Raw genomic sequence first — 27,430 nt, forward strand, 5'->3', positions numbered from 1 at the left:
GGCGTGCCCGAGCGCTCTGGGCGAGCCCTGGAAAGGCGAGAGCAGGCATGCCCGGACGCTCTGGACGAGCCCTGGAAAGGCGAGTCTGGACATGCCCGGGCGTCCTGGACGCGGCCTGGCAAGTCGAGGCTGGGCGTGCCCGGGCGCTCTGGGCGAGCCCTGGAAAGGCGAGAGCGGGCATGCCCGGGAAAGACGAGACCGGGCGTGCCCGGGAAGTTCGGGCGTGCCCGGGAACAGCGAGTCCGGGCATGCCTAAGAGAGGCGCGTCTGGGCCCGTCCGGACGAGCCCGGCATGGCGATCGCGCCCTGGCCGCATCCTGGCAGGTGCAAGGCGATTGTGTACATTCAGCGGGGACCGCTACACACGCCCCTCCAGAATCGACCTGCACCGGCAGGGTCAATTTAAGGGGGGTCCGGATGACACGGCCGAAGCGACCCCTGGAGGGTCGTGGGGGGGGGGGTCCGATCCGGTGGTGGGTGGTCGAGCGGGGGGAACTGTAGACGGGGGGCAGCCTCGCCGCGGAGAAAGGACCAACCGTGGTGGTCGGTCGACGTCCACGTGCGCCGGTTTGAGGCGGTCCACAGAGATCCGGTCCGACCGGCCGCCAACGACGAAGGACTTGTCGCCCCGTCGCAGGACCCTGAAGGGCCCGTCGTACGGCGGCTGGAGTGGCCCCCGGTGCGCGTCATGACGCACAAAGACGTACTCCGCTGTGCGAAGCGCCGAGGGGACGTAGGACTGGGGGCCACCGTGGCGGGACGTTGGCACGGGGGCAAATCGGCGGGCGGCCTCCTGGAGGTACGAGCGCTGGTGTGCGGCGGACCAGGGACTGGTAGCGTCGGGCACGAACTCGCCCGGGACGCGGAGCGGCTGGCCGTAGACGAGCTCGGCGGCGGACGCCCGGAGGTCCTCCTTGGGGGCCGTGCGGAGGCCCAAAAGGACCCACGGCAGCCGGTCGGTCCAACCGTCGTCCTGAAGGCCGGCAATGAGTGCGGCCTTCAGGGAGCGGTGAAACCGCTCGCACAACCCGTTGGCTTGGGGGTGGTGGGCCGTGGTGCGGTGCAGCGTGACCCCCAACGAGCGGGCGACCGCGCCCCAAAGTTCGGACGTGAACTGTGGGCCGCGGTCGGACGAGATGTCCGCCGGTGCGCCGAAGCGCGCGACCCAGGTGGCGATGAACGCCTGCGCCACGTCGGCGGTGGTGGTGGAGGTGAGGGGCACGGCCTCCGGCCACCTGGTGGTCCTGTCCACCATGGTGAGCAGGTGGGTGAACCCCCGCGATTGGGGCAGGGGACCCACCAGGTCCACGTGGACGTGGTCGAAACGCCGTGCAGGCACGGTGAAAGGTGCTAGCGGGGCCTGGGTGTGGCGGTGGACCTTGGCCCGCTGGCAGGCCGTGCAGGCATTGGCCCAGTCGCGGACGTTCCGTCGCAGGCCGTGCCAGACGAAACGCGCCGACACCAGCTTCTGAGAAGCTTTCCGGCCCGGGTGAGAAAGGCCGTGGATGGAGGCGAAGATGCGGCGCTGCCAGGAAACGGGCACGATGGGGCGAGGCTGGCCCTGGGAGACGTCGCAGAGCAGGACGGTGCCCGCGAAGGGGATGTCGGCCAGGCGGAGGCCCGTGTCCGCCGCCCAGAGCGCCTGCACCGAGGTGTCGGTGGTCTGGTCGGCCGCCATGAGCGCGAAGTCCACGCCGAGGTGGACCGCGTTCGCGCTGGCCCGAGAAAGACAGTCGGCCACGGCGTTGTCTTTGCCGGCGACGTGCCGGATGTTCGTGGTGAATTCCGACACGGCGGAGAGGTGGCGCTGCTGGCGGGCCGACCACGGCTCCGTGACTTTGGCCATTGCGTAGACCAACGGCTTGTGGTCGACGAAAGCCGTGAACGGGCGGCCCTCCAGGAGGTGTCGGAAATGGCGAACGGCCAGGAATAGACCGAGCAGCTCGCGGTCGAACGTGCTGTATTTTAACTCGTTCGGCCGGAGCTGCCGGCTGAAAAAGGCGAGTGGCTGCCAAACCCCGTCCACCCATTGTTCATTGACGGTGCCCACCGCGTAGTTGGAGGCGTCCGTAGTGAGGGCGATGGGCGCGTTGAGCACCGGGTGAGCCAGCAGCGTTGCGTCGGCGAGGGCCCGTTTTGCGCTCGCGAAGGCCGCGTCCATGGCCGCGGACCAAACGATGTCATGCTTGGCCGGCTTGCCCCGGAGGGCCTCGTAAAGGGGCCGCATGAGCTGAGCAGCGCGGGGCACGAATCGGTGATAAAAATTCACCATGCCGAGGAACTCTTGTAGGGCCTTGATGGAACGGGGACGTGGGAACGTGGTGATGGCCTCGACCTTGGTCGGCAGCGGCACGGCCCCGGTCTTGGTGATGCGGTGGCCCAAAAAGTCAACGGTCGTCGTGCCGAAGTGGCATTTGGCCGGGTTCACAATTAAGCCGTGCTCGCTGAGGCGACCGAACAGTGTTCGGAGGTGGAGGAGGTGCTCAGCGCGGGACGTGCTGGCGACGAGGATGTCGTCCAGATAGACGAAAAGAAATGGCAGGTCGCGCAGCACGCCGTCCATTAAGCGCTGGAACGCCTGGGCCGCGTTCTTGAGGCCAAACGGCATCCTCAAAAATTCGAACAGGCCGAACGGCGTGAACGGCTGACACCACGTGCCAGCCAGGGCGAGGCGTACCGGGTGAGGCAGCTGGCGAAGGAACAGCTCGCGGAACAGAAAATCCGGAGAGTGCTCAATGAGCAACGAGAGCATATAGTCCATGCGCTCGGACGGGCGCGTGTCGCCGAGCTCGGGCAGGTCGAGCAGGCGCCGTGCGCATGCCGCCGGTGAGAGGGCGAAAGCGTCGAGGAGCAGCATCTTCAGCGCGTCATACTTGTCAGCAGCCGGCGGGTGCTCGAGGAGGCTCAGGGCGCGGGCCGCGGTGGCGGAACCGAGCGCTGCCACGACGTGGTTGAAGCGGGTGTCGTCCGCGGTGATGCCTCGCAGGGCGAACTGGGAGTCCGCCTGGGCGAACCAAACAGCTGCGTGAGCCTCCCAGAAGGTAGGCAGTTTAAGAGTCACTGCCGTGTCCATGTCGGTAGGTCACCAGTGAAGGAGCTGCGCTCCAACGCGTCAAAATAATTGACGCGATCAAAGACGGAATTCGTCCGAGTTGCTTTATTGAAACAAAACAGCTCAGGTATTCTGAAAAGCCCGTTTATCGGGCAGCAATTTTTATACACATTTATGCCGGGGCGTTTGCCCGGGAAAACCGAGACCGGGCATGCCCGGGTGTCAAGGGCGAGTCCTGGAAAGGCGAGTCTGGGCGTGCCCGAGCGCTCTGGGCGAGCCCTGGAAAGGCAAGAGCGGGCATGCCCGGACGCTCTGGGCGAGCCCTGGAAAGGCGAGTCTGGACATGCCCGGGCGTCCTGGACGCGGCCTGGCAAGTCGAGGCTGGGCGCTCTGGGCGAGCCCTGGAAAGGCGAGAGCAGGCATGCCCGGGAAAGACGAGACCGGGCGTGCCCGGGAGGTTCGGGCGTGCCCGGGAACATCGAGTCCGGGCATGCCCAGGAGAGGCACGTCTGGGCCCGTCCGGACGAGCCCGGCATGGCGATCGCGCCATGGCCGCGTCCTGGCAGGTGCAAGGCGATTGTGTACATTCAGCAGGGACCGCTACAAGGTGGTGGTCGATTCCAAGGGATCTGAGTGATATATAGTATTGTAGGAGGAGGTGGTGGTCGATTCCAAGGGATCTGGGTGATATTTAGTATTGTAGGAGGGGGTGGTGGTCGATTGTGAGGGATCTGAGTGATATTTAGTATTGTTGGAGGGGGTGGTGGTGGTCGATTGTGAGGGATCTGAGTGATATATATATATATAGTCGCGCGGCAAGGAACATCACGTGATCGCTCTGAGCGATCGATTGCAACTCTGCGTCCTGTCGTGGGCGTGGCCAACGTGGCCTCATGCTCCCAGGTGATTGGCTAACTCGAGCTCGAGAGAGCCATAATGCGCTACGTTATGGCAAAAAATATGGATCTAAAGATGAAAGGGAAAAAAACCTCTGTGGTGTGAATGGCAATGCTCGTCGCTGAAATGTGAAAAAGGCAATTGCTTTTCGCTCTGAAATACGTGCGAACGCGTAACTGAGTTAATGGCGGCAAGGAACATCACGTGATCGCTCTGTGACCGGTCAGATTCCATGCATAATATTCCTCGCTGAAATACGCTGAGGTAAAAATATGGTTTAAAAATATTATGAAATCAATTTTTAGGTCGGCCATGTTCTTACCAGGCTCAATGGCCATGTCTGTGCCAAATATCAAGTACGTGAGCCTCTCCGTTTAGGAGTCTATCGGTAACATATATCTCTATATCTATGTCCGTCCGTCCCTCCCACCCCCCTGCCCCCCCCTCCTCTCTCTCTCTCTCTCTCTCTCTCTCTCTCTCCACACACACACACACACACACACACACACACACACACACACACACACACACACACACACACACACACACACACACACACACACACACACACACACACACACACACAATTAACACACACACACACACAATGAACACACACACACACACAATGAACACACACACACACAATGAACACACACACAATGAACACACACACAATGAACACACACACAATGAACACACACACAATGAACACACACACACACACACACACACACAAACTGTGTTTTATATATATAGATTATATCTCTGAAACCGCTCACCCTATCGATGTGAAAGTTTACAAATATCATCTAACAGCACTGTTGCATATACGTAGTTTGAAAATGACGATGTCATAGGTCACATGATTTGGCAGCCATCTTGGATAGAAAAACGAACCTTATCCAATCAACATGAACCTTCACAAGCGTGATACCCGACCCATACATATGCAGAGTGATGGCATCTACCCATTGTGGGACTAGGCGGAGGCATATTGGCGACACAGTCACATTGTTCTAGTTTTACCTAAGTCTTTCACGAACCTGCTGTCCATATCTGGCGGGCGACTGAAGGTGCCACAGGAATGTGGAATTTATTGGTTTCATGCTTTAGCATTCACAGTTTCTGCACTGTCTGTTTGCTTATGGCCTCCCACCTGTGCATAGGCCAGTATATGTAAATATATATGTAGATATCTTATTATAATAGAGCAAATGTATATGGTTATGTTTGTATGCGACCAAACCGTCTTCTTCTTCAAATAAAATTAATACCCAAAACACAGTCCATGAACTCTTAATTACGTTTAGATTGCTGAGACCCCTCAGACCTTTGATGACCCTTTAAGTCCCCCAAGACCCTTAAGCCACCAAGATGCCTGAAGACCCAAAATACCCTTAAAGACCCAAAAGACCCCAAAGACCCAAAACATCCCAAAGACCCAAAACACCACAAATACCCCAAATACCCGGAAGACCCAAAAGACACTGAATACCCAAAAGACTCTGAAGACCCAAAAGACCCCGAAGACCCAAAACACCCCAAAGACCCAAAATACCCTTGAAGGCCCAGATGATCCAAAAGACCCTGAACACCCAAATGGCCCTGGAGACCCAAAACACCATGAAGACCGAAAAGACCCTGAAGACCCAAAAGACTCTGATGACCCAAAAGACACTGAAATGGTCAAAGATGCCTATCCATCATATCTGAAATCTGAAAATCATATCATATCATATCATATCTGAAAAAAAAAAAAACTGAAAAGACGTGTGATGAGGCGTGCAGAGCGTGCCGAGTCACGCTAGTATACATAATCAATTTATTGTTAAAGGGCCACAGACATGGAAAATCATGTTTGGTTTAATTATCTAGAGTCTAGACATTGCTTCACTGGAACGCTTCATCGTTGTTCTTTTTTTGAGTAAATATATTGGAAGAAAGATGTTAATGTTTTTGGTTGTCCTTTTACACTCGATTGGCCCTGTTCCCCCCTAAACAAAATGGCAATTTTATTACCCACATGATCCGCTACATCATCTTGGGAATCTTTTTTGTTGCGGGTAGTTTTATAAGGATTTTGACTATCAGAGGATTTTTGATCAGAAAAGGTCTTCGTTAAATTCACTTTCTGACAGTCTGAAGCGAGTTTTACGGTCATTATCCGTTGATGCGGAGACAACCTTGCCTTTGATTACATCACACAGATGAAGTCATAACCATCGCTATTTTTAGGGGCAGACGTTTAACCAGACGCTTATTTTATTAAATTTTTTAATTCTAAACCTGACGGGTTGCTTTTTTAACTGCAACACCTCAAAAAATTATTAGTATTTAAAAAACACTTTCACTTCTTTGTTTATTACTTTAAAATCTATATAATCACATCAAAATTTTTTGCTGGATCTGTCGATCTTTAAGCTGATTCTCAGTGCATCGGGGCTATCACTTGACTTTACATTGCAATGTTTCAATCACTTCTCGGCTTTGCATGTATAGTGTCTGAGTAGAGTAGTTGAAAAAGGATTTGAATGAAAAATATAGGGATTATGATGGTGATACCATGGCACAAACCCGTTCACTGGTGATGTAACAGTGTTGCAAATCATGTAACAGTGTCAATAGTCATGAAGCAGAGGATCCAGTACCGATTTAGTCACCAGCTCGATTTCATCACAGGTTCAAATATCCCATCACTGGGTTAGAATGACGTGATGTTCGTGAATATAAAAGTCTCCCTGCAAATTCAGAGCGATCCTAAGACCAGAATTGCTCCAATATGGCAGTGGGACGTTTATATCTGCACTCCCAGTTGCAAAGCAGCTGTGATTACGAAGTCTGAGTGAGTGGATACCTTGTACAGCTGCCATCATAGATGAAAGATATCATTGGCCCCAATGTGATTATGAAGCAGGCCTTTAAATGGAAAGTATTTTCTTCTTCTTTTTTCTTTGTTTATACAAATCAGTGGGTATATTTACAGTATAATGAAAGCATTTAAGTTGACTTCGGTGTAACGGCACAAGTAATGAAGGTATAATCAGTATTTTGCTAGCAATGTTAAATTAATTGTGGCACAATAATCACTTCATGGCCTGCTCGTGGAAGTATCTTGTATCTGGTGAGTTGCTTCAGGGTGATGCAGCCACTTATACGTGATATCAATATGACGATATTCCGATATTAAATTTGCAAGGATAAAATGTTTCTGCACCGGGTGGTGAATATACCAGTCTGTGCTGTCGACTTTCATAACATCAGGGGCTGGGGTGAAAAGCACTTTCATAAAATTTGGCTCAGCTCTGGACTGCAGTGATGATTGGTTTCCCTCCCATTCCACAAACTATAAATCGTTCTCTTTGCCACAGATAGTTACATTCTGCTTTAATTAACAAAAGCATACAAATTATTTCAAGCACATTTCTGAGAAAGGACTTGCTCTACAGTCTGCACAAAGGAAATGAATGCAGACATTTTAAATATATTTTATCAACTGAAAACCGATAAAAGTATATCAACTGCCACGCACAGGAGAGGTGCGGCAGCCCTTGTTCTGATGAAGGGCGAATGCTCACAAAGTCAGTAGTTAACATACTATTTGATAAAATCGGCGTTCATTTGATAAAATCCATCGTTTAAATTGTCCATGATGAAGACCTGACACAACGCTTCGTGAAGACTAGTATTCCCTCATATTTTTAACAGTAAATAATTTGTTGTTTTCTCTACCTCCATTGTGAAACATTGTTTAATATTTAGCTTCTAGCATTCGAGATATGAGCATGTATTGAAAAGCAATTCCTCCTATTCTTTTCTCCAAAATAGGTAAAGGTTTTCTGTCCAGATAGCTTCAGCAATGCACAATCGTGTCTATTTTAAAAGACCGAGGATTTAAGGTCACAAATTAAGGAATGTGGCGTCTTCGACCATGGTTTCGCTCTTCTTAGAGCTCATCAGGACGACACACCAAGTATAATCATTTACCTGTGACAATATAACCTAGTCAGATTAAATACTGTATTCAACCTCCTAGCTTGTTAAAGAAGTAAAGCACAGTTCGCATCCCATAACAGCCAAAACTGCGCAATCTGTGAGCAGTAATGTCCATCTGCCACACAAGAGCATTACCTCTGCTTTACTGCCTCAACAGTACTAGTCCACTTAAATCAATGCCAAGCTTTCTCAAATCACGATTTCAAACAGAAAATTTGTCATAATATTGAACATGTTACATTTGTGGAGGGTGGTTAGAGACTAGCTTAGAATAGATAGAACTGTATAGAGTAGTATGGTCCATGTACGATTAGTTAGCCAATATTGATGTAATAAGCAGGGACATGCACAGTGCCTTCAGCAAGTATTCACACTCTTGACTTTTTCACATTTTGTTATGTTACAACCTGAATTAAAAATGGATTGAATTGAAAATGTTTTGGTCAATGATCTACACATAATATGCCATATAATGTCAAAGTGGAATTTTTTTTTAAACATTTTCACAAAATATTTAACAAAATGAAATACAGAAATATCTAATTTACATAAGTATTCAACCCCCTGAGTCAATGCTTCGTAGAAGCTCCTTTGGCAGCGATTACAGCTTCCAGTCTTCTTGGGTATGTCTGTATCAGCTTTGCACATCTGGATTTGGGCAGTTTCTCCCATCTTCCTTGCAGATTTGCTCAAGCTCTGTGAAGCTGAATGGGGAGCGTCGGTGAACAACAAACTTCATGTCTTTCCACAGATTTCCAATAGGATTCAAGTCTCGCCTTTGGCAGGGCCACTTCAGGGCTTTCACATTATTTTCTGAAGCCATTCCGGTGTTGCTTTGGCTGAATGCTTGATGTCATTGTCCTATTGGTACGTAAATCTTCACCACAGTCTAAGGTATTTTGCACTCTGAAGCAGGTTCTCCTCAAGGATTTGCCTGTATTTGGCTCCATTCATTGTTCCCTCTATCCTTACCAAGTCTCCCAGTCCCTGCCGCTGAAAAGCATCCTCATAGCATGATGCTGCCACCACCATGCTTCACGGTAGGGATGGTGCTAGATGGGTGATGTTCTTTGCTCGGTTTCCATCAGACGTAGCATTTTGCATTCAGGCTAAAGAGTTAAATTTTCGTCTCATCAAACCACAGAATATTTTGCCTAATGCTCTCAGAATCTTTCACGTGCCTTTTTAGAAACTCCAGGCATGCTGTCATGTGCCTTTTTCTCAGGAGTGCCTTCCATCTGGCCACTCTCCAATATAGCCTAGATTTGTGAAGTGCTGCAAAGACTGTTGTCCTTCTTGCAGGTTCTCCCATCTCAGCCAAATAAATATGTATTTCTGTCAGGGTGGTCATTGGGTTATTTTTCACCCCCCTGACCAAGGACCTTCTTGCCCAGTTTGGTCAGACAGCCAGCTCTAGGAAGAGTCCGGGTAGTTACATATTCTTTTCATTTCCTATTGATGGAGCTCACTGTGCTCTTGGACACTTTCCACACTTTAGAAATTGTTTTATACCTTTCCCCAGACATATCGCTCCTGAAAATCTCGGAGTTCTACTGACAGCTCCTTGTACTTAGTGGTAGAGTTTCTGCTTTGACATGCATTGTCACCTGTGGGACCTTATAGAGAAAGGCATGTTTCTTTCTAAATCATGTCCAAGCAATTGCATTGGCCACAGGTGGACTCCAATCAAGATGTAGAGACATCTCAAAGATGATCAAAGGAAATTCGATGCACCTGAGCTCAATTTAGAGTGCCATAGTAAAGGGGTTGAACACCGATTGACTCCAAGACATTTCAGCTTTAAATATTTTATTGTTATGGAAAAAAAATTCCAAAAAAAATTCCACTTTGACATTGTGGGTATTATTATTATGTGTATATCAGTGACAAAAAATCTCAATTTAATCAATCTTCAATTCAGGCTGTAACACAACAACATGTGAAAAAAGTCAAGGGGTGTGAATACTTACTGAAGGCACTGTGGCTTAAGGGTTGTCTTATTTGAATGTGTACCATACGGCTTGTGGTGCATTGTAATAAATAGCGAGGGATTAAGTTAATGAAACGTGTACAGGCCTCCTTGTAAATATCCACTGGATGAGCTGGGTGGTAAGAGAAGAGCAGAGGGTGAGGCAGATAGCAATGGGGCTCTGCCAGGCAAGGGAGGGGAGGTGGAACTATGATCATCTCCTGAAGGGGGTGGAGCCCAACACCTTGGAGGACTGAGAGTGTCCGGAGAGCGAGGGGAGGAGCCTGCATCGTGCGGGTTCGGCGCGTTAGAGATCACACTGTTCTGGGGAGATTCTGGAGCGATCTGAGGGGAAGTGAAGAGTTGCCAAGAAGGCAAAAGGGTTTCACACTGATTTATTCATTGTATGCAGGGACAGATTTGACTTTTCCTATTATAATGAGTGTTTTAATTTCCTAAGAGTTCATATAAATCCCTCGAAAGTGCTTTTGGTTTCATATGACAGTGATATATTTTGGTATCACGTCTCGATTAATAAGCTTCTTACTGGGCCTGTACTTTTGCACCCCAATGTATATATATATATATATATATATATATATATATATATATATATATAGGGTTAGGGTGTCAATAATTACAATATCAATAATTGTCAATAATTAATAATTAATTATTGTCAATAATTAATGTCAATAATTAATGTCAATAATGTCAATAATGACAATAATGACAATAATTACAATGTCAATAATTGCAATAATTACAATGCTACAATGGCAGTCAATAATTAACCTTAAGATATTTTTCACAACTTGTTTATTGCATGTACATGTGTAACAACCATAGGCGTAGTTTGACTTCTCCATTTGGGGGGGGGGGCAAGGGGTTAATATTAATAATGGGTAGCGAGGTCTGACTTCAAAAATTACCATTTGTTAGTGTGGTTACAGTGTACGTGAAATCACAAATACAGTTTATGTTCATTATTGTTACTCACATTTAAATAAGGGATGCTTTTATCTTAATTGTAAACTAGTGAAAATAATTAATGTGGGGGCATTGCCCCCCCTACCCCCCCACACCACGACCCAAACTCCGCCGATGGTAACAACTGTGTAATTTTTCAATATAATCTCCATTGCGTTCAATGCATTTTTACAGCGCTTTACTACTAAGGCCTGGATTCCTCTGGGAAAAAAATATTTTGGCTGCTTGCGTAGCCAATCGTGCACCACCTCTTGGACCTCTTCATTGGATCGGAAAGTGGTTCCACCAAGCGCCTCTTTAAGTGGCCCAAAGATGTGGTAATCCGAAGGGTTGAGGTCTGGAGATTAGGGTGGATGAGGAAGACACTCAAAATGCAGGTCCTCGATTGTTGCAGCTGTAGTGCGGGCAATATGGGGCTGAGCATTGTCATGCTGCAGCAAAACACCGGAAGTGAGTAGTCCATGACGTCTTGATCTGATTGCTGGTTTCAGATTATTTTTAAGTAGGTCGCAGTATGATGCACTGGTGACTGTGGACCCTCTGGGCATGTAATGCTCCACAAGTGGGCCTCGGCTCTCCCAGAAGAGCGTCAGCATCACTTCTCCAGCAGACGGCTGTGTGCAGAATTTTTTGGGCTTCGGTGAAGTTGAATGGCGCCACTCTTTGCTTGCCCTCTTCGTTTCTCGCTGAAAGTAGTGGACCCAGCTTTCATCCCCAGTCACTACGTGCTGTAAGAAAGCATCGCCTTCTTTTTCTTAACGTCACAGAAGTTCTTCACATGCGTCCACTCACCATTCTTTCAGTACGGGTGTGAGTTGTCTAGTCACCCACCTTGCAGACACTTTGCGGAACCCCAGCAAATTGTCAATGATATGGTGTGCTGAACCATGGCTAATGTTAAATTCGGAGACCACTTCATCCAGCGTAATGAGACGGTTTTCCCTTAACATGCGCTCAACTCCTGCAACCATTTCGGGTGTGTCGGCTGTGTGAGGCCAGCCCGAGCGAGCTGCGTCTGACACACTGGACACTCCACTTTTAAACTAACTATCCCAGTCGTACTCCTGCTGCAGCGATAAACATGCATCACCATATTGCATCTTCATTCTGCGATGGATTTCACTGGGATTCACACTCTCACTTCCCAAGAAACGGATGACAGAAAGTTGCTCCTCCCTGGTGCATGCTTCCAAGGGAGCCGCCATCTTGGAACTGCTCCACTGACGTCATACGCTCAATGTTGCCAGATCTAAAACAGGCAGAACATGACTCTTACCCATAGATATAACATATGTCGTCTACAACTGCATACATTATATTCTCGAATTAATATAGCCATTTTAAGGTTACTTATTGACTGGCCCTCGTATATATATATATAAAACAGTCACGTGAAAAAGTAAGTACACCCCATGTAAAGTTTTGACTTTTTCAACATATTTCAACATACAGCTATTTGATCTTCATTTCAACAATATTGATAGATAAAGGTGATATAATACAACCAATATCATGAAACATTTACATTTTGTAGTCCATTGTATAATTTAAATCAACATCAATGCAAATTTCGCATGTGGAAAAAGTAAGTACACCCCCACATTTATCACTACTTCAAATACCTAAAATTAGAATCAGGTGCACCAGCTCAGGTGCAAATGATTAGAACATCGTTAGAGAGGATTTTGGAGGAACCTGTCTAATTTAAACCTCAGACATTTCGTTTGGTTTGCTCTTTGTTGTTGAAGTGTGCGGCGTCACCATGCCTAGATCAAAAGAGCTCTCTGAGGCCTTCAGAAAGAAGGTTATAGATGCCTACGAGTCTGGGAAGGGATTTAAAAAGATATCCAAACAATTTGAAATCAATCATTCGACTGTCCGGAAGATTATCTACAAGTGGAGAATATTCCAAACAACTGCCAACTTGTTCAGGCCAGACCACCCCAGCAAGTTCAGCCCGAGAGCAGACCGCAGGATACTGAAAGAAGTCTCTCAGAACCCCAGAATGTCATCACGGGACCTACAGGTAGCTCTTGCCACTGTTGATGTCAAAGTGCACGAGTCTACCATTAGAAAGAGGCTGCACAAATTTGATCTACATGGGAGGTGTGCCAGGAGGAAACCTTTGCTGTCCAGAAAGAACATCAGAGCAAGACTAAAGTTTGCCAATGAACACCTAGGCAAAGACCAGCACTTCTGGAACAATGTGCTCTGGACAGATGAGTCAAAGGTGGAGATATTTGGCCACAGTACCAGAAGACATGTTTGGCGAAAACCAAAGACAGCATTTGACCACAAGAACCTGATACCAACTGTAAAGCATGGTGGTGGAAATATTATGGATTGGGGCAGCTTTGCTGCATCAGGGCCTGGGCAGCTCACCATCATAGAATCCACTATGAATTATTCATTGTACCAGAGGCTGCTTGAGGATAATGTGAGGCCATCTGTCGGAGAGTTGAAGCTCAACCGAAGGTGGACCTTGCAACATGACAATAACCCTAAACATACCAGTAAATCCACCAAGGAATAGCTGAAAAGAAAGAAATGGAGGGTTCTGGAATAGCCAAGTCAAAGCCCGGATCTAACCCAAAGAGATGTTGTGGGGGGATTTGAAACGAGCTGTGCATGCAAGAAACCCCTCAAACGTCGCACAGCTGAAAGAATTCTGCATGGAGGAGTGGGCAAAAATTTCTCCCAGTCGATGTCAGAGACTGGTAGACAGTTATAAGAAACGCCTACTTGAGGTTGTTTCTGCCAAAGGGGGCAATACCACCTATTAGAGCCAACGGTGTACTTACTTTTTCCACATGCGAAATTTGCATTTATGTATATTTAAATTACACAATGGACTACAAAATGTAAATGTTTCATGATATTTGTTATATTATATCACCTTTATCTATCAATATTGTTGAAATGAAGATCAATTAGCTGTATGTTGAAATATGTTGAAAAAGTCAAAACTTTACATGGTGTGTACTTACTTTTTCACGTGACTGTATACTAGCTTGGTGAGGCGAGCGCAGCGGGCTTATTTTAGCTGAGGATAATGACTGTACCTGAGTTGCTGTGTTGTCATGATTTACACCAATCATAATACAAACAATTATTTTGCACAAATGTATTTGTTGTGTTTGTGATATCACATTTTTATAGGCAATTTAGGTTGAAGATTTAGGTTGAATGTTTTTTTTTCAAGAAAGAACCCCTCAGCACATACATAGGGGAGGGGTAGGTGCGGACTGGAAGTTTGGGACGATTACACCTCACCACCACGTAATTCAAAACACCTCACCACCAAGTAATTCAAAACACCTCACCACCAAGTAATTTAAAACACCTCACAGCCATAAAACACGTAATAAAAACACCTCACCACCACGAAATTGAAAACACCTCACAGCCATAAAACACGTAATAAAAACACCTCACAGTCATAAAACACGTAATAAAAACACCTCACAGCCATAAAACACAAAATAAAAACACCTCACAGCCATAAAACACGTAATAAAAACACCTCACCACCACGAAATTAAAAACACCTCACAGCCATAAAACACGTAATAAAAACACCTCACAGCCACGAAATTAAAAACACCTCACTACCACGTCATTTAAAAACACCTCACCACCACGTAATTCAAAACACCTCATCACCACATAATTAAAAACACCTCACCACCATGTAATTATAAATACCTCACCACCACGTAATTATAAATACCTCACCACCACGTAATTCAAAACACCTCACTACCATGTGATTTAAATACTACCATGTGATTTAAAAACACCTCACCACCACATAATTAAAAACACCTCACCACCACATAATTATAAATACCTCACCACCACGTAATTCAAAACACCTCACCACCATTTGATTTAAAAACACCTCACCACCATGTGATTTAAAAACACCTCACCACCACGTCATTTAAAAACACCTCACCACCACGTGATTCAAAACCACCACAACGTTATTAAAAACACTTCACAACCACGGAAACAAAAGTTTGAGGGAGTCGTTAAGTGACAACACAGACACTGCCCAGGTGTGTCGATATATAGATAAATGACCGTACCCGAGTTGCCGTTTTGTCATGGTTTAAACCAATCATAATTCAAACAATTATTTTGCACAAATGTATTTGTAATATACGTGATATCACATTTTATAAACAATTGAAGTTGAAAACTTAAGTTGGAAAAAAAAAATTCCCCCCCAAAAAAAAAAAATTCGAAGATTAAAAAAAAGAAATACCCTTAGGACATACCGACGGGAGAGATATGTGCATACCAGAAGTTTGGTACGATTTCACAAAAGTTTGAGAAAGTAGTTCAGTGACAACACAACACAACACTATTACGAAAATGACATGGCTTTATGAAGGGTAATATACAAGAACTAGTGGGGTCACCCGTGGGAATTCCCATGGGCATGGACGTGTGTGACATTTGGACATCTTGATTTAGATGCTGCACATTAAATTTTACAAAATGGTTACTGGCAATTCATCAGATCCAGAAATGGTGTAATGAACACAATTTATTTATTTCACATAATATGTGACCCCTCACTCCTCTCCACCTGACACTCTCCTCTCTCCACCCTCATGCCTCTCCAATCACACTCCTCCTCACACTCTCTCCAATACATCCTCACACTCCCCTCCAATACCTCCTCACACTCCTCTCCAATACTTCCTCACACCCCTCTCCAAACCCTCACACTCCTCTCCAATCCCTCACACTCCTCTACAATCCCTCACACTCCTCTACAATCCCTCACACTCCTCTTCAATCCCTCACACTCCTCTCCAATCCCTCACACTCCTCTCCAATTCCTCACACTCCCCTCCAATCGCTCCTCACTCTCCTCTCCAATCGCTCCTCACTCTCCTCTCCAATCGCTCCTCACTCTCCGCTCCAATCGGTCCTCACTCTCCAACTCCTTGCTCCTCACTCTCCAGCCCCTCCCTTCTCTCTCTCCAACCCCTCACTCCTCAACCCCTTGCTCCTCGCTCTCCAACCCCTCCCTCCTCACTCTCCAACCCCTCCCTTCTCGCTCTCCAACCCCTCCCTTCTCGCTCTCCAACCCCTCGCTCCTCGCTCTCCAACCCCTCGCTCTTCGCTCTCCAACCCCTCGCTCTTCAACCCCTCGCTCCTCACTCTCCAACCCCTCGCTCCTCACTCTCCAACTCCTCGCTCCTCACTCTCCAACCCCTCCCTTCTCGCTCTCCAACCCCTCCCTTCTCGCTCTCCAACCCCTCGCTCCTCGCTCTCCAACCCCTCGCTCTTCGCTCTCCAACCCCTCGCTCTTCAACCCCTCGCTCCTCACTCTCCAACCCCTCGCTCCTCACTCTCCAACTCCTCGCTCCTCACTCTCCAACTCCTCGCTCCTCACTCTCCAACTCCTCGCTCCTCACTCTCCAACCCCTGGCTCCTCACTCTCGAACCCCTAAGCTCCTTACTCTACAACCCCTAGCTCCTCACTCTCCAACCCCTCGCTCCTCAACTCCTCGCTCCTCACTCTCCAACCCCTCACTCTCCAACCCCTCACTCCTCTACAATTTCTCGCTCCTCTCCAACCCCTAGCCCCTCACTCTCCAACCCCTAGCTCCTCACTCCCCAACCCCTAGCTCCTCACTCTCCAACCCCTAACTCCTCTCCAACTCCTCGCTCCTCTCCAACCCTCATCGCTGTTGCAGCAGCATCCTGTGCGAGTCTGTGATCACGTTCGTCGAGGGTCTCGTTCTCCCGTCTCGTTCTTTTTCTTGCTGCAGTCCAGTGGGGTCACCCGTGGGAATCCCACGGGCATGGACGTGTGTGACATTTGGACATCTTGATTTCGATGCTGCACATTAAATTTTACAAAATGGTTACTGGCAATTCATCAGATCCAGAAATAGTGTAATGAACACAATTTATTTATTTCACATAATATGTGACCCCTCAATCCTCTCCACCTGACATTCTCCTCTCTCCACCCTCATGCCTCTCCAATCCCACTCCTCCTCACACTCCCCTCCAATACCTCCTCAAACTCCTCTCCAATACTTCCTCACACTCCTCTCCAATCCCTCACACTCCTCTCCAATCCCTCACACTCCTCTCCAATCCCTCACACTCCTCTACAATCCCTCACACTCCTCTCCAATGCCTCACACTCCTCTCCAATGCCTCACACTCCTCTCCAATCCCTCACACTCCTCTCCAATCACTCCTCACTCTCTGCTGCAATCGGCCCTCACTCTCCAACTTCTTGCTCTTCACTCTCCAACCCCTCGCTCCTCACTCTCCAACCACTCGCTCCTCACTCTCCAACACCTAGCTCCTCACTCTCCAACCCCTCGCTCTCCAACGCCTAGCTCCTCGCTCTCCACCCCTCGCTCTCCAACCCCTCGCTCCTCGCTCTCCAACTCCTCTCTCCTCGCTCTCCAACCCCTAGCTCCTCACTCTCCAACCCCTAGCTCCTCGCTCTCCAACCCCTAGCTCCTCGCTCTCCAACCCCTCGCTCCTCGCTCTCCAACCCCTCGCTCCTCACTCTCCAACCCCTCGCTCCTCACTCTCCAACCCCTCGCCCCTCACTCTCCAACCCCTCACCCCTCACTCTCCAACCCCTCGCCCCTCACTCTCCAACCCCTCGCTCCTCACTCTCCAACCCCTCGCCCTCACTCTCCAACCCTTCGCTCCTCACTCTCCAACTCCTTGCTCCTCTCCCGTCTCATTCATTTTGGAAATGGAAGCTTCCACGCAATGCATGAATTGTCACGATCCTCAAGAGGAAGTGTCTCGTAATCATCAAATGGCAAGTAAATTACATTGTGAAAATTAAAGATTTCAAATAAACCTATTTAAAGTGTATGCGCACATAACTAATTTAAAAAAAACGAAGAAATATCTCTCAGTAATTTCCTGAAATATATTTTAGTTTTTACTTCCGGATAATAATGTTGAATGAAATAAGAACGAAGAAATATATGTCGTTTTGTGACGACTGTCATCAAAAGTAAAAGTAATATATCTTAACGGAAAAGAAAAAGCAAATTTTTAATATATGTCGACATTTTCCGCGACTGTTATTTTAGGCGGTGTATTTTTGTGTATCATCGTAGCGCGATTTAAAAAAATATATCTCTGCATTTTCCCGTGTGTGCATGAATGTTCTCAATTATTTCTGACACCGAGTCTAAAACCATCGATAAAAATTAAATCAGATGGTGAATTCGAGATAAAATCGTGAGGGTGACTCAATGAATGGGCTTTATTTTACAGGCCTTTGAGATTTCATTTCGTTCTATAAACGGAAACTTTCATGAGATTCTCTTCACGTTTTTTTTCAACCGAGTCTAAAACTATGTTAGCGACTGTTAAAAACGAAATGATATATCGAATTAGAGTTGAAATAAACCTGTGTGAGAGAGAAAGACAGCACGGGCCTAACTAAACAGGCCTCAAAGCTATTCGAGGTAATAAAATGGTGGACATTTGTTTACATGAAGCCTCTCCAAGAATGGGTGGAGCTACTCTGTAAATGGAGCAAGCCACACCCCCGGACAGACAGACAGACAGACAGACAGACAGAATCACCGTAGCCTATTATAATATAGATAAGCGATTAAATTTTGGTGCAGTTACAAATCCAGAACCGGCCAATTTTGGTTCAGGTCCAAACATAAACTGTTGAGCCTGGCGGAGGTATGCATTCTACTGAGTGCCGTTCTAGCTTAGTTCCTGTTTTATACATTAATGAACGACATTTTAACATTTCTGCAGAGCCCACAATGAAAGCCACATGAGAACTGAATACATAAATAGTAATATCTATGTTTTCACAAATAAAGATCTAGAGCTCGAGACCTTTCATTTGCTTGCTATTTGATTAACACTGACACTTACACCATCCTCCTGCAGAAAGAAAATTGTTACTATTGTAGCGGCTACCGCTGGGTATACACAATCGCCTTGCACCTACCGAGGACGCGGAGCGATCACCATGCCGGGCTCGTCCGGGACGCCCGGGCATGCCCGCTCTCGACTTGCCAGGCCTCGTCCAGGACGCCCGGGCACGCCCCCTCTCGCCTTTCCCGGGCAAATGTGTATATATGTTGGAACCCATCTGTGGATCGGTCCCATCAGCCGATGGGACCGATCCACAGATGGGTTCCAACATATATATTGCTGCCCGATAAACGGGCTTTTCAGAGTACCCGAGTTGATTTGACACAATAAAGAAACTCGGACGAATTCCAGCTTTTTGTCGCGTCCATTCTTCCGATTTACGTTGGAGCACAGCTCCTACACTATAATTGTTTTCCTTCAGTATTAGAAAGATTTCATTGAAATTTCAATAATCATTGGTAGTAACAATGTTACACATCTGAATTCAATTATTCTCTGATTTATGCATTACGAGTGAAAACAGTAGTTCCTAATAGACACAAGGGGATTCTTAATTTATGCAAGCACATGCGTAACAGCTCTCAGGGATGTTATTACTGACCTTTGCTACATAACATTTGGAAGGCTCCAAAAACTTTAAAGCATAAATATTAAATTCAGGATTCCAATATTGGCGTAAACCCATAAATATTGAGATTCACAACATATATAACTGTTTAAATATTTGAATTCATACTGTTTAAGTGGTACGATTCATCAAAAATATTTATTTTGTATAGCAAACAAGAAGAGGATTTCATATTTGGACTGAGTTCTTAAAAATGAGAAAACTCACTTTCAATGATGCACTTATTATACAGAATTTAGTCTGTGTTGTTTTTCTTGAGGAGACGTAAATTTATTTAATACTAGCGGATTTGAGCTCAGGCTAGATAATTTAGAGGCGAGTGCGCATACAACCAGGCTATTCCACCTGCCCAAAAGAGAAGATAGAAAACTACAAAGACACAGACAAACAAAGGGACAGACATCATTCCTTTATTTATATAGATTAAAATATGATGGAAATGTTGACACTCTACTCATCCCATACAAAGTCTACACTGAAACCTTCTGTCTCTCTCATTTAATACCACATTGCCAGGCATTTTCTACATTTTCTAATTATATTAGGGATAAACAAACATTATTTGTTTCCAATAGCAGAAGGAGGCTGGGAATTCTATGAAATAAATCGAGACGATGACAAATGAATTAACATTTATTGATCAATACATTATTTAACGTCTGGCATATTCCATAAACATTAGAAGTGTAAAGAATGGCAAAAGCAAAATAAACACATGGAGTGTCAGATAAAGGTATGATCACAAACTTATCACCAATTTCCGCCCTCCTCCTCCCTCCCCCCTTCCCCAGAATCATGACTCTCAGTCAAGATGACTATCAGCATTTCAAACAGCAATGCCTCAATCAAAGAGGATATCCATGGTGGTTGTAGGATATTGAGAAAAGGAAATTTGGGAGGATTGCATAACTATTGCTGAAATGTGAATGTGCAAGTTAATTTTTAAAAAGATGTTCAAACCCACTCTTCCCGAAAAAGGCTTCAGGTTGGCAGTGCACAACCACCTCAGATCATCATCCAATCTGACCCATGATATTTTCTATCTTCATTAACCCACCTATGTGTTCCCACATATATTTGCAGGTTTCTGTTTCCTTTCTACTTTTCTCTGCTCCTTAACATTTTAAGTACGTAACTACAAATACTTGTACTGGAAAATATTTTGATAGAAATACTTTGAAAAATGTATTTAACTTTAATATTTTGATGGTCATGAATCACATTTAAATAATTATCCTGCTATCTTTCTGGCATTAATACTTTTTAAACTAAAACAATGCGACTGTGTCACCAAATGTCGCCAATGCCTCTGCATAGTCCCACAATGGTTAATGCCATCGTTCATTGTCCTAAAAATAAACAAGTTTGATTTAAATCCCTTCAGCTGTTCTCAAGTATCACATTTTTACCCAACATGACAGGTTTCACATTGATCGGTGAAGCAGTTTCAGAGAAGGGATTTTTTTTAAATATTGGCTTTCAAGCTAATATGGCTGCCATACCACATGGCATATGACCATAAAAAATGTACACTCTGCATTTGTATGGTTAGGGGATCACGTTTGTGTTGATCGGATAAGGTTCGTTTTTCTATCCAAGATGGCTGCCAAACCGCGTGACCTACGACCATCATTTTCAAACTATATGCAACAGTGATGTTAGATGATATTTGTAAAATTTCGCATCGATATGGTGAGCGGTTTCAGAGATATAATTATTTAATATTTCCCTTCAATCCAGTATGGCTGCCAAACCATGTGACCTCTGATGTCATAAATTTAATATTTCAATACAAATCGGTCATATATCATGTGCATGCAATTTCAGATTTTTGGGATAAGGAATTCGATGAAAATATTTTTGGCTGGTATACCACTTCACCTATAATGTCATCATTATCATGCTTTTGTTCCCCATTGGGAGTACTTGACAATGTGCCAAGTTTCAAAATTTTCCATTCAGCAGTTTCCAATAAATTTTTTTATTATTATTTGCTTTTAATCCAAGATGGCTGCCATACCACGTGACCTATGACGTCACAATTATCATAAAAACATTCTGCATGGGTGTCACGCCTACCCTGAAAGTTTCAAATCAACCGGAGATATCGTTGCTGAGAAAAACGAAGTTTAGCCTGTACGGACGGACGGACGCACGGACGGACAACCCGAAAACATAATGCCTCCGGCGACTTCGTTAGGAGAGGCACAAAAAGCAACACTCCACTTTATTCAACATTTTATACCCATCAAGAAGTGATGAATGTGTTCAAGTCTGTGAGCATCGGACTTTGGGGTTTGGGCTGTGCAGTTCCTCCTTCCCATCCATCAAACCTAAGTTTCCAGACCAGATCCGTCATGTCTTTCTGTTATCATTTCATCCCTGTGTTGATACTTATATCTCATCCAATTTTCCATGTTTAATTCGACAATACACCTTGTTGTGGCGTATTGTAAAATTTGTATCCCTGGCCTACTCACCGAGTGTCTGGCCTACTCGCAGAGGCCTCAGCAAGTCGGTATGCAAATTCTGTCTCTGTTCTAACACCACATGCCTTGTTCCACTCTCTCCCGAGTTTTGCCATTTCAACCTCCTCAACTTCATCTTATTCCTCTGCCAGACATAAAAAATATTATCTTTTCACTCCAAAAAAATCCCCAAATCATTCTGCCTGTATTTCCTTCCTTCGATCATTCTTTATCCTTTTTCTCAGCATCTCCAAATTGAATACTAATTGAATGAATTGCTTCTTGCTTTAAAAGCTTTTAATAACATTATAAAATGGTTGACAATCCTTATTTCTATATCAGAAACACCGGAATCCTCTAATCTCTTTTCCCTATCAAAGCTGGAGTGCCCCAAGACAGCTTTGGGCCTAGTCCTATTCCTAATCTTCATCAGCAATCTCTCTGATGTTCTGGAAAGTCCTTTAATATCTTTGCTGATGGCTCCACCCCTCTGCCGTGGCATTCCCAATCCTTCATATAGGCAGGTCTCTTTCTTCTCTTCAGACCTTGAATCATGAGCTGGTAAACCACTTGGAATATCTTCCAATCCTGACAAAAGTCACACTCTCTGTCTCTCTGAAATGGCATGTCTGGCAAATCCTCACATCTACTTTCTTAATTCTCTTAAAGTTCAGTCCCTCAAGTTTTTTGGCCTCACTATTAGCCATGATCTTTCTTGGACAAACCACACTTCGGAGTTGGCCACCAAAGTTAGTTGCGGACTGGGCATTCTCCATCGTGCAAAACCTCTCCTTGGCACACCTGAACTTTCATCCAACGACTAGGCTATCATCCACAACTTGATGGAGTACTGCTCTCACCCCTGCCTCAAACCTTGTCCAGCTTAATGCCGTGGAAACAAAGCCTTCACGATCATTGGAATCACCCACGATGACCCTTATTCTCTGGGCCTAATACATTCACATCACAGACATGTCGGTGGTCTCACTATCTTCTATCACCTGCTTTCTGGTCTTGCACCCTCTGCCTTATCCATGCTCTGTCTCCCCTCCAGGTTTCTGCAGGGCACATGTGGTCTCTGCCAGTAACCCTTTTCTTGTGGAACTCCCAAAATCCAGAATCCTGAATCACTGCTCACCTCCACTCATTCTTTCCTCTTTTTTCCTGCCTGTGGAACCAACTTCTGCAGTCTCTTCAATCTCGGTCTTCCCTCTAGGGCTTCAAGATAACTGTTCAACCACCATCTCAGATCATCCAACTTCCAAAACCATGATCTTTTCTTCCTCTGTTAATCATGTCCAAGCCCACCTATTTCCAAGTTTCCACTTTTTCCTTCGTGAGAGTTTGAGGCTGTATCCATTTTTGTGCAACCCCTGTGTACTTCGCTATCCCTCATTTTTCAAGACATCCCTTATTTTTCCAAGTCTCCCTCTAGTTTGTCCTTCAACCCTGCTTTTGGTATGTTACTGCTCTCTCTTTCTACTGTTCCTTTTGTTTTGTTACATCCTGATCCATTCTGTGTTCTCGCTCCTCCATGAGCCTCGATAAATGTGTACTAAATCAACCAGAAAACATAATGCCTCTAGTGCCTTTGGCTGCGGAGGCAAAAAAGGTGAGTACTTAGTGGCAAAACCTACCTCCACGAAAGGGCACGCCAATGGCACGGCGTAGAGCTCGAACCCAGCTCTCCATCTCAGCTCTTGTCCCTGCCATAAGCAGGACTGTCTCGTGGTTGGTCGTTGTTCTTGCTCGCTCCAGTCCTGCTTGGAAGAACCATAACAGAATGTGTCATGCGTGGCAATAGCATGCACCCACAGAAACCACAGCACAACCAGGCTAACAACATTATCCACTCCACAGTGCCCTTTGAAGTCGTAAAGAGTGAAGGATGAATGGTGTTCAGGAATTTTCTGCAAACATTTTAAAGTAAAAGTAGCCAAGCAGTTGCTCAACAAATGTCAAATCTTTGCAAAATACATACCTTTTAATTTTGTCTGCTCTTGTTCATATCTATTTCAACAATATCTAGTATGAACGATTTTACTTTTTCATGGAGGTTTTCAGAACTTTTTGTGTTCATTTTGAATAACTTACCTTGACAACTAATAATGTCAACAACTTGTAACGAACTTATAATACGATAACCCCAGCTTCAACCACCTTAACTGGGTTGATTTGTTCATTGTGCCTTATTGTTTCTGTTACCCATGTAAATATTACCATTACATTGCATGTTACTTATTGTTATGTTTATGGGGGTAGGTAAGAGAATACAGGAGGAAAGGCAGAATTGTATAGAAATGGTATGGACCGTGTGATGTGTAGGAGCATTTTGATGTACTAAGTAGGGAAAATGTAGCTTAAGGTTGTGTTTAAATGTTCATCATACGAAGGATGATGACGTGTTAATTAGTAATGGGGTTTAAGGCTAATTTCCCCTGTGCATCAAACCCTCTGTCATCGTTCCTAACGTTTTTGTCGGTTCAGCCGGTGAAGTATGACACAACCGGCCATTAATCAAGTTTCATTACCTGCCGGCCAAGCTAAACCCGCCCCATGGACACGACACAGCAAAGATCCACCCAGGAGAGGCGGAGCGAGCATGGTACGGTGGGCGGGGAAACAGGGCCGGCAGGCCACGCCTCCCGAGTGACGCGGCTGGATGACATAGGCGAGGCGAGCTGAGAGAGAAGCTTCGCAATTGGCCGAAGGGAGGGAGCGCGAGTGGGAGCAGAAGGAGGACATTTTTTTCCTTTGTTGTTGGCTGAGGAGAGTATTGAAGGACAGAGGAGGCTCATTGGCTCAGCTGTGCTGCGGCAGGACGTGCTTCCCTTTATCGAAAAGGAGGATTTCTTATATTTCCCACACCAAGATGTTTGGAGCTTGGAGGAACCAAGAGGAAAGGGTGCCGTCTGCATGACTTGCCTCACGCCCATGGCTTCTTCGGCGCGCGGCGTCCCGGCCATCTTAGCTGGGTTACCGCCTGTGTGGCTTTTAGCTTTGACGGCCGCCAACCTCCCAAAAGGACCGATTGAGGTGAGATAAGTGAAAAAGGGGATATTTTAATTTTATTACCTTTCTCCATGTGCATGGTTTGTGTCTTTGTTGAGGTACCTCATATAGAATTTTACCTCAGCATTTATTTTCGTCCGCATATTATTTTCTTATAAATCATTAGTGTTGCATTTGTTTGTTGTGTTGTGTTTGGGTTTCGGAATAAACCCATGTGTTTGGTGAGAATAAGCCTTCGTGTCTCTTCCCTTTCGCGTGCGGCAGTAACCGCCATAATTGGAGATCGCCTTGGGAGTTGAAGCTGGTTCAGCCTAGAGTCCCTGTATAAAGAGAGTTGCGCCATGCGCTGACCCGAGATTTCTGGTCACGTGCTTTCGTGGCGCCATTTTGTGTCTAACTTCACCGTGCGTGAACGTCAGCTTGGTACGGGAATGTTGTTTATTGCCAAACAAAATGACTGGTTGTTCTGCTTTTGGTTGTTCAAACCAATCTGGGAAATATAAGATGTATAGATTTCCAAGTGATAAAGTCAGAAGACAAATTTGGGAAGCGAAAGTCAGACGAAAGAGCTGGAAAGCGATCGACTCCTCGAGACTCTGCCAGGTAGGCCCACGCCGCTTGATGATCGATGTTCAAAAGCAATTCTATCTGCTCGTTTTTTTTTTGGTTGTCTGTCCGTTGAAAACCCTTTTAAAGGGAAGTGATTTGTGTTTGTTTATAATCTTCAAGGAGCTGACCAAAAATGCATTTCCGTGGGAAGAACCCTGCTCAATTTTTTTCGGGTAGTCCTAGCGGACCGCATATTGTCATTGATTGATGAAATGTCCCGGTACAGTGACATTGCCTGGTCTGCGGTTGGGTAGTCTGCGGGCAATGTCACTGTACTTTTTCAGAGGGAATTAATTTTGATTTTATAGGGGTGGGAAACCCATGGTCCGTTTTGTTTTCAGTTGTCTGTCCGTCCATTCAAAACTTATTCCGAGGCAAGTTATTTTTTTGGTTTAAAATCTTTAGCCTAATCGGCAATCATAAAAGCAATTTTAGGGGGGGACCTGCTCAATTTTTTTGCGGGTTGTGCAGCCATCCATACGTCCAACGGCGAGCCATCCATACTCGCCGTATCGTGAGCAGTCTCTCCGTCTGTAGTCATATTCAAGTCTTCACTTGTCGGAGTAGTGATGAGTTTCACTTGTGAGGAGTGAACGGAGTGGTGATGAGTTTCACTTGTGAGGAGTGAACGGAGTGGTGATGAGTTTCACTTGTGAGGAGTGAACGGAGTAGTGATGAGTCTCACTTGTGAGGAGTGAACGGAGTAGTGATGAGTCTCACTTGTGAGGAGTGAACGACTGAACGTAGTGGGATGAAGTGTTGGTCTGGTCAGAGTGTTGTATTACGGGCAGAGTTTTCTTACGGTCTGAATGTATGAATCATGTTCTGTACTGAATGTATGAACCAAGTTTTGTACTGAATGTTTACTGTGTTGGCCTCATCGTGTTCCTGGTGAAATTAAACAAGTTATGGTGAATACGACGTCTTATCTGTGCTTTTCCATATCTGTTCGACTCGACGAACCGTGCACACTGCAGGTATTTTTTAAAGTTTTTTCTCTGTTTAATTACGGCTTGGCGCAGTCGAAAATTAAGTGTTAATTAAGTCGCCAGCTATGAAACATATTAATCGATCAGGCAATATCCATCAGAGTTCTGGGCAAGGGTGTAGTAATAAATGAACGTTTCAATCTTACTAGATGGCGATGACGTTTTCCTTATGTCAGAGACAGAAGCTGACTTGCAGCTTGTTAAATCATTACAATGGAAATTGAATATAAATGTCGATAAAACTAAAGTTATACACTATAGAAATATGGCAATACCACGTACAGAATTTGTTTTAAGTGTGTTAGACTATATGTCGGCTGGAAGTCCTACACCGGAATTGCTCTCGGCACCCTTTAAAAAATATTGGATATGCCCACACTCCTTTCTAAAAGTTATTAAAATTCAGAGAACGACAGCATTGGTTTGTCTTACTTATAATGTTAGCTCTTATATGCAGTGTTGGCTTGTAATATGCATTGCCATACCACTTTTAATATCACCACACAGCTCTTTTTCACGGCTATAGCTGAGTTTTTGACAAAACAAATATCACCTGTATGTAATAATAAGACTAAATATGTGCAGTAAATTTTTTTTTAGCAGGTTTAGAATATATCACCCCATATCGCGAATGTACATGTATATCTAATCCGACACACTTAGACACAAAATGGCGTCCAAATTTGAGTTGACACAACTCTCTATATACAGGGACTCTAGTTCAGCCTATCCGTCCCAGGCTGGTCTTAATTATCTAGGGATGCGACACTATGTTCATCGGTATCTTCAAATGTCATTGTCCAGCATTTTAAGTATCTATAAGCACCTTATTAAGCCTTAAACATGAAAAAGAGAAAATAAAATTACTATAACCCTCAATCATTGTGAAGATATCCCTTTGTTTCACTT

The 27,430-nt window shown here is 45.5% G+C and overlaps 1 protein-coding gene across 1 annotated transcript in view; it reads right to left on the reverse strand.

Annotated features, from left to right (window-relative positions):
- The window catches only part of LOC137425917 (rho GTPase-activating protein 24-like), a 94,263-nt gene that overhangs the window by 45,996 nt on the left and 20,837 nt on the right, over positions 1-27,430 (reverse strand). Inside the window, exon 4 of the mRNA XM_078775264.1 lies at positions 23,549-23,671. Within this exon, the coding sequence (XP_078631390.1) occupies positions 23,549-23,671 (123 nt within the window). The remainder of the gene's footprint in view (positions 1-23,548; positions 23,672-27,430) is intronic.

This window comes from Myxine glutinosa, chromosome 4 (assembly GCF_964187855.1).
Source record: "Myxine glutinosa chromosome 4, kmMyxGlut1.1, whole genome shotgun sequence".
NCBI lineage: Eukaryota > Metazoa > Chordata > Myxini > Myxiniformes > Myxinidae > Myxine > Myxine glutinosa.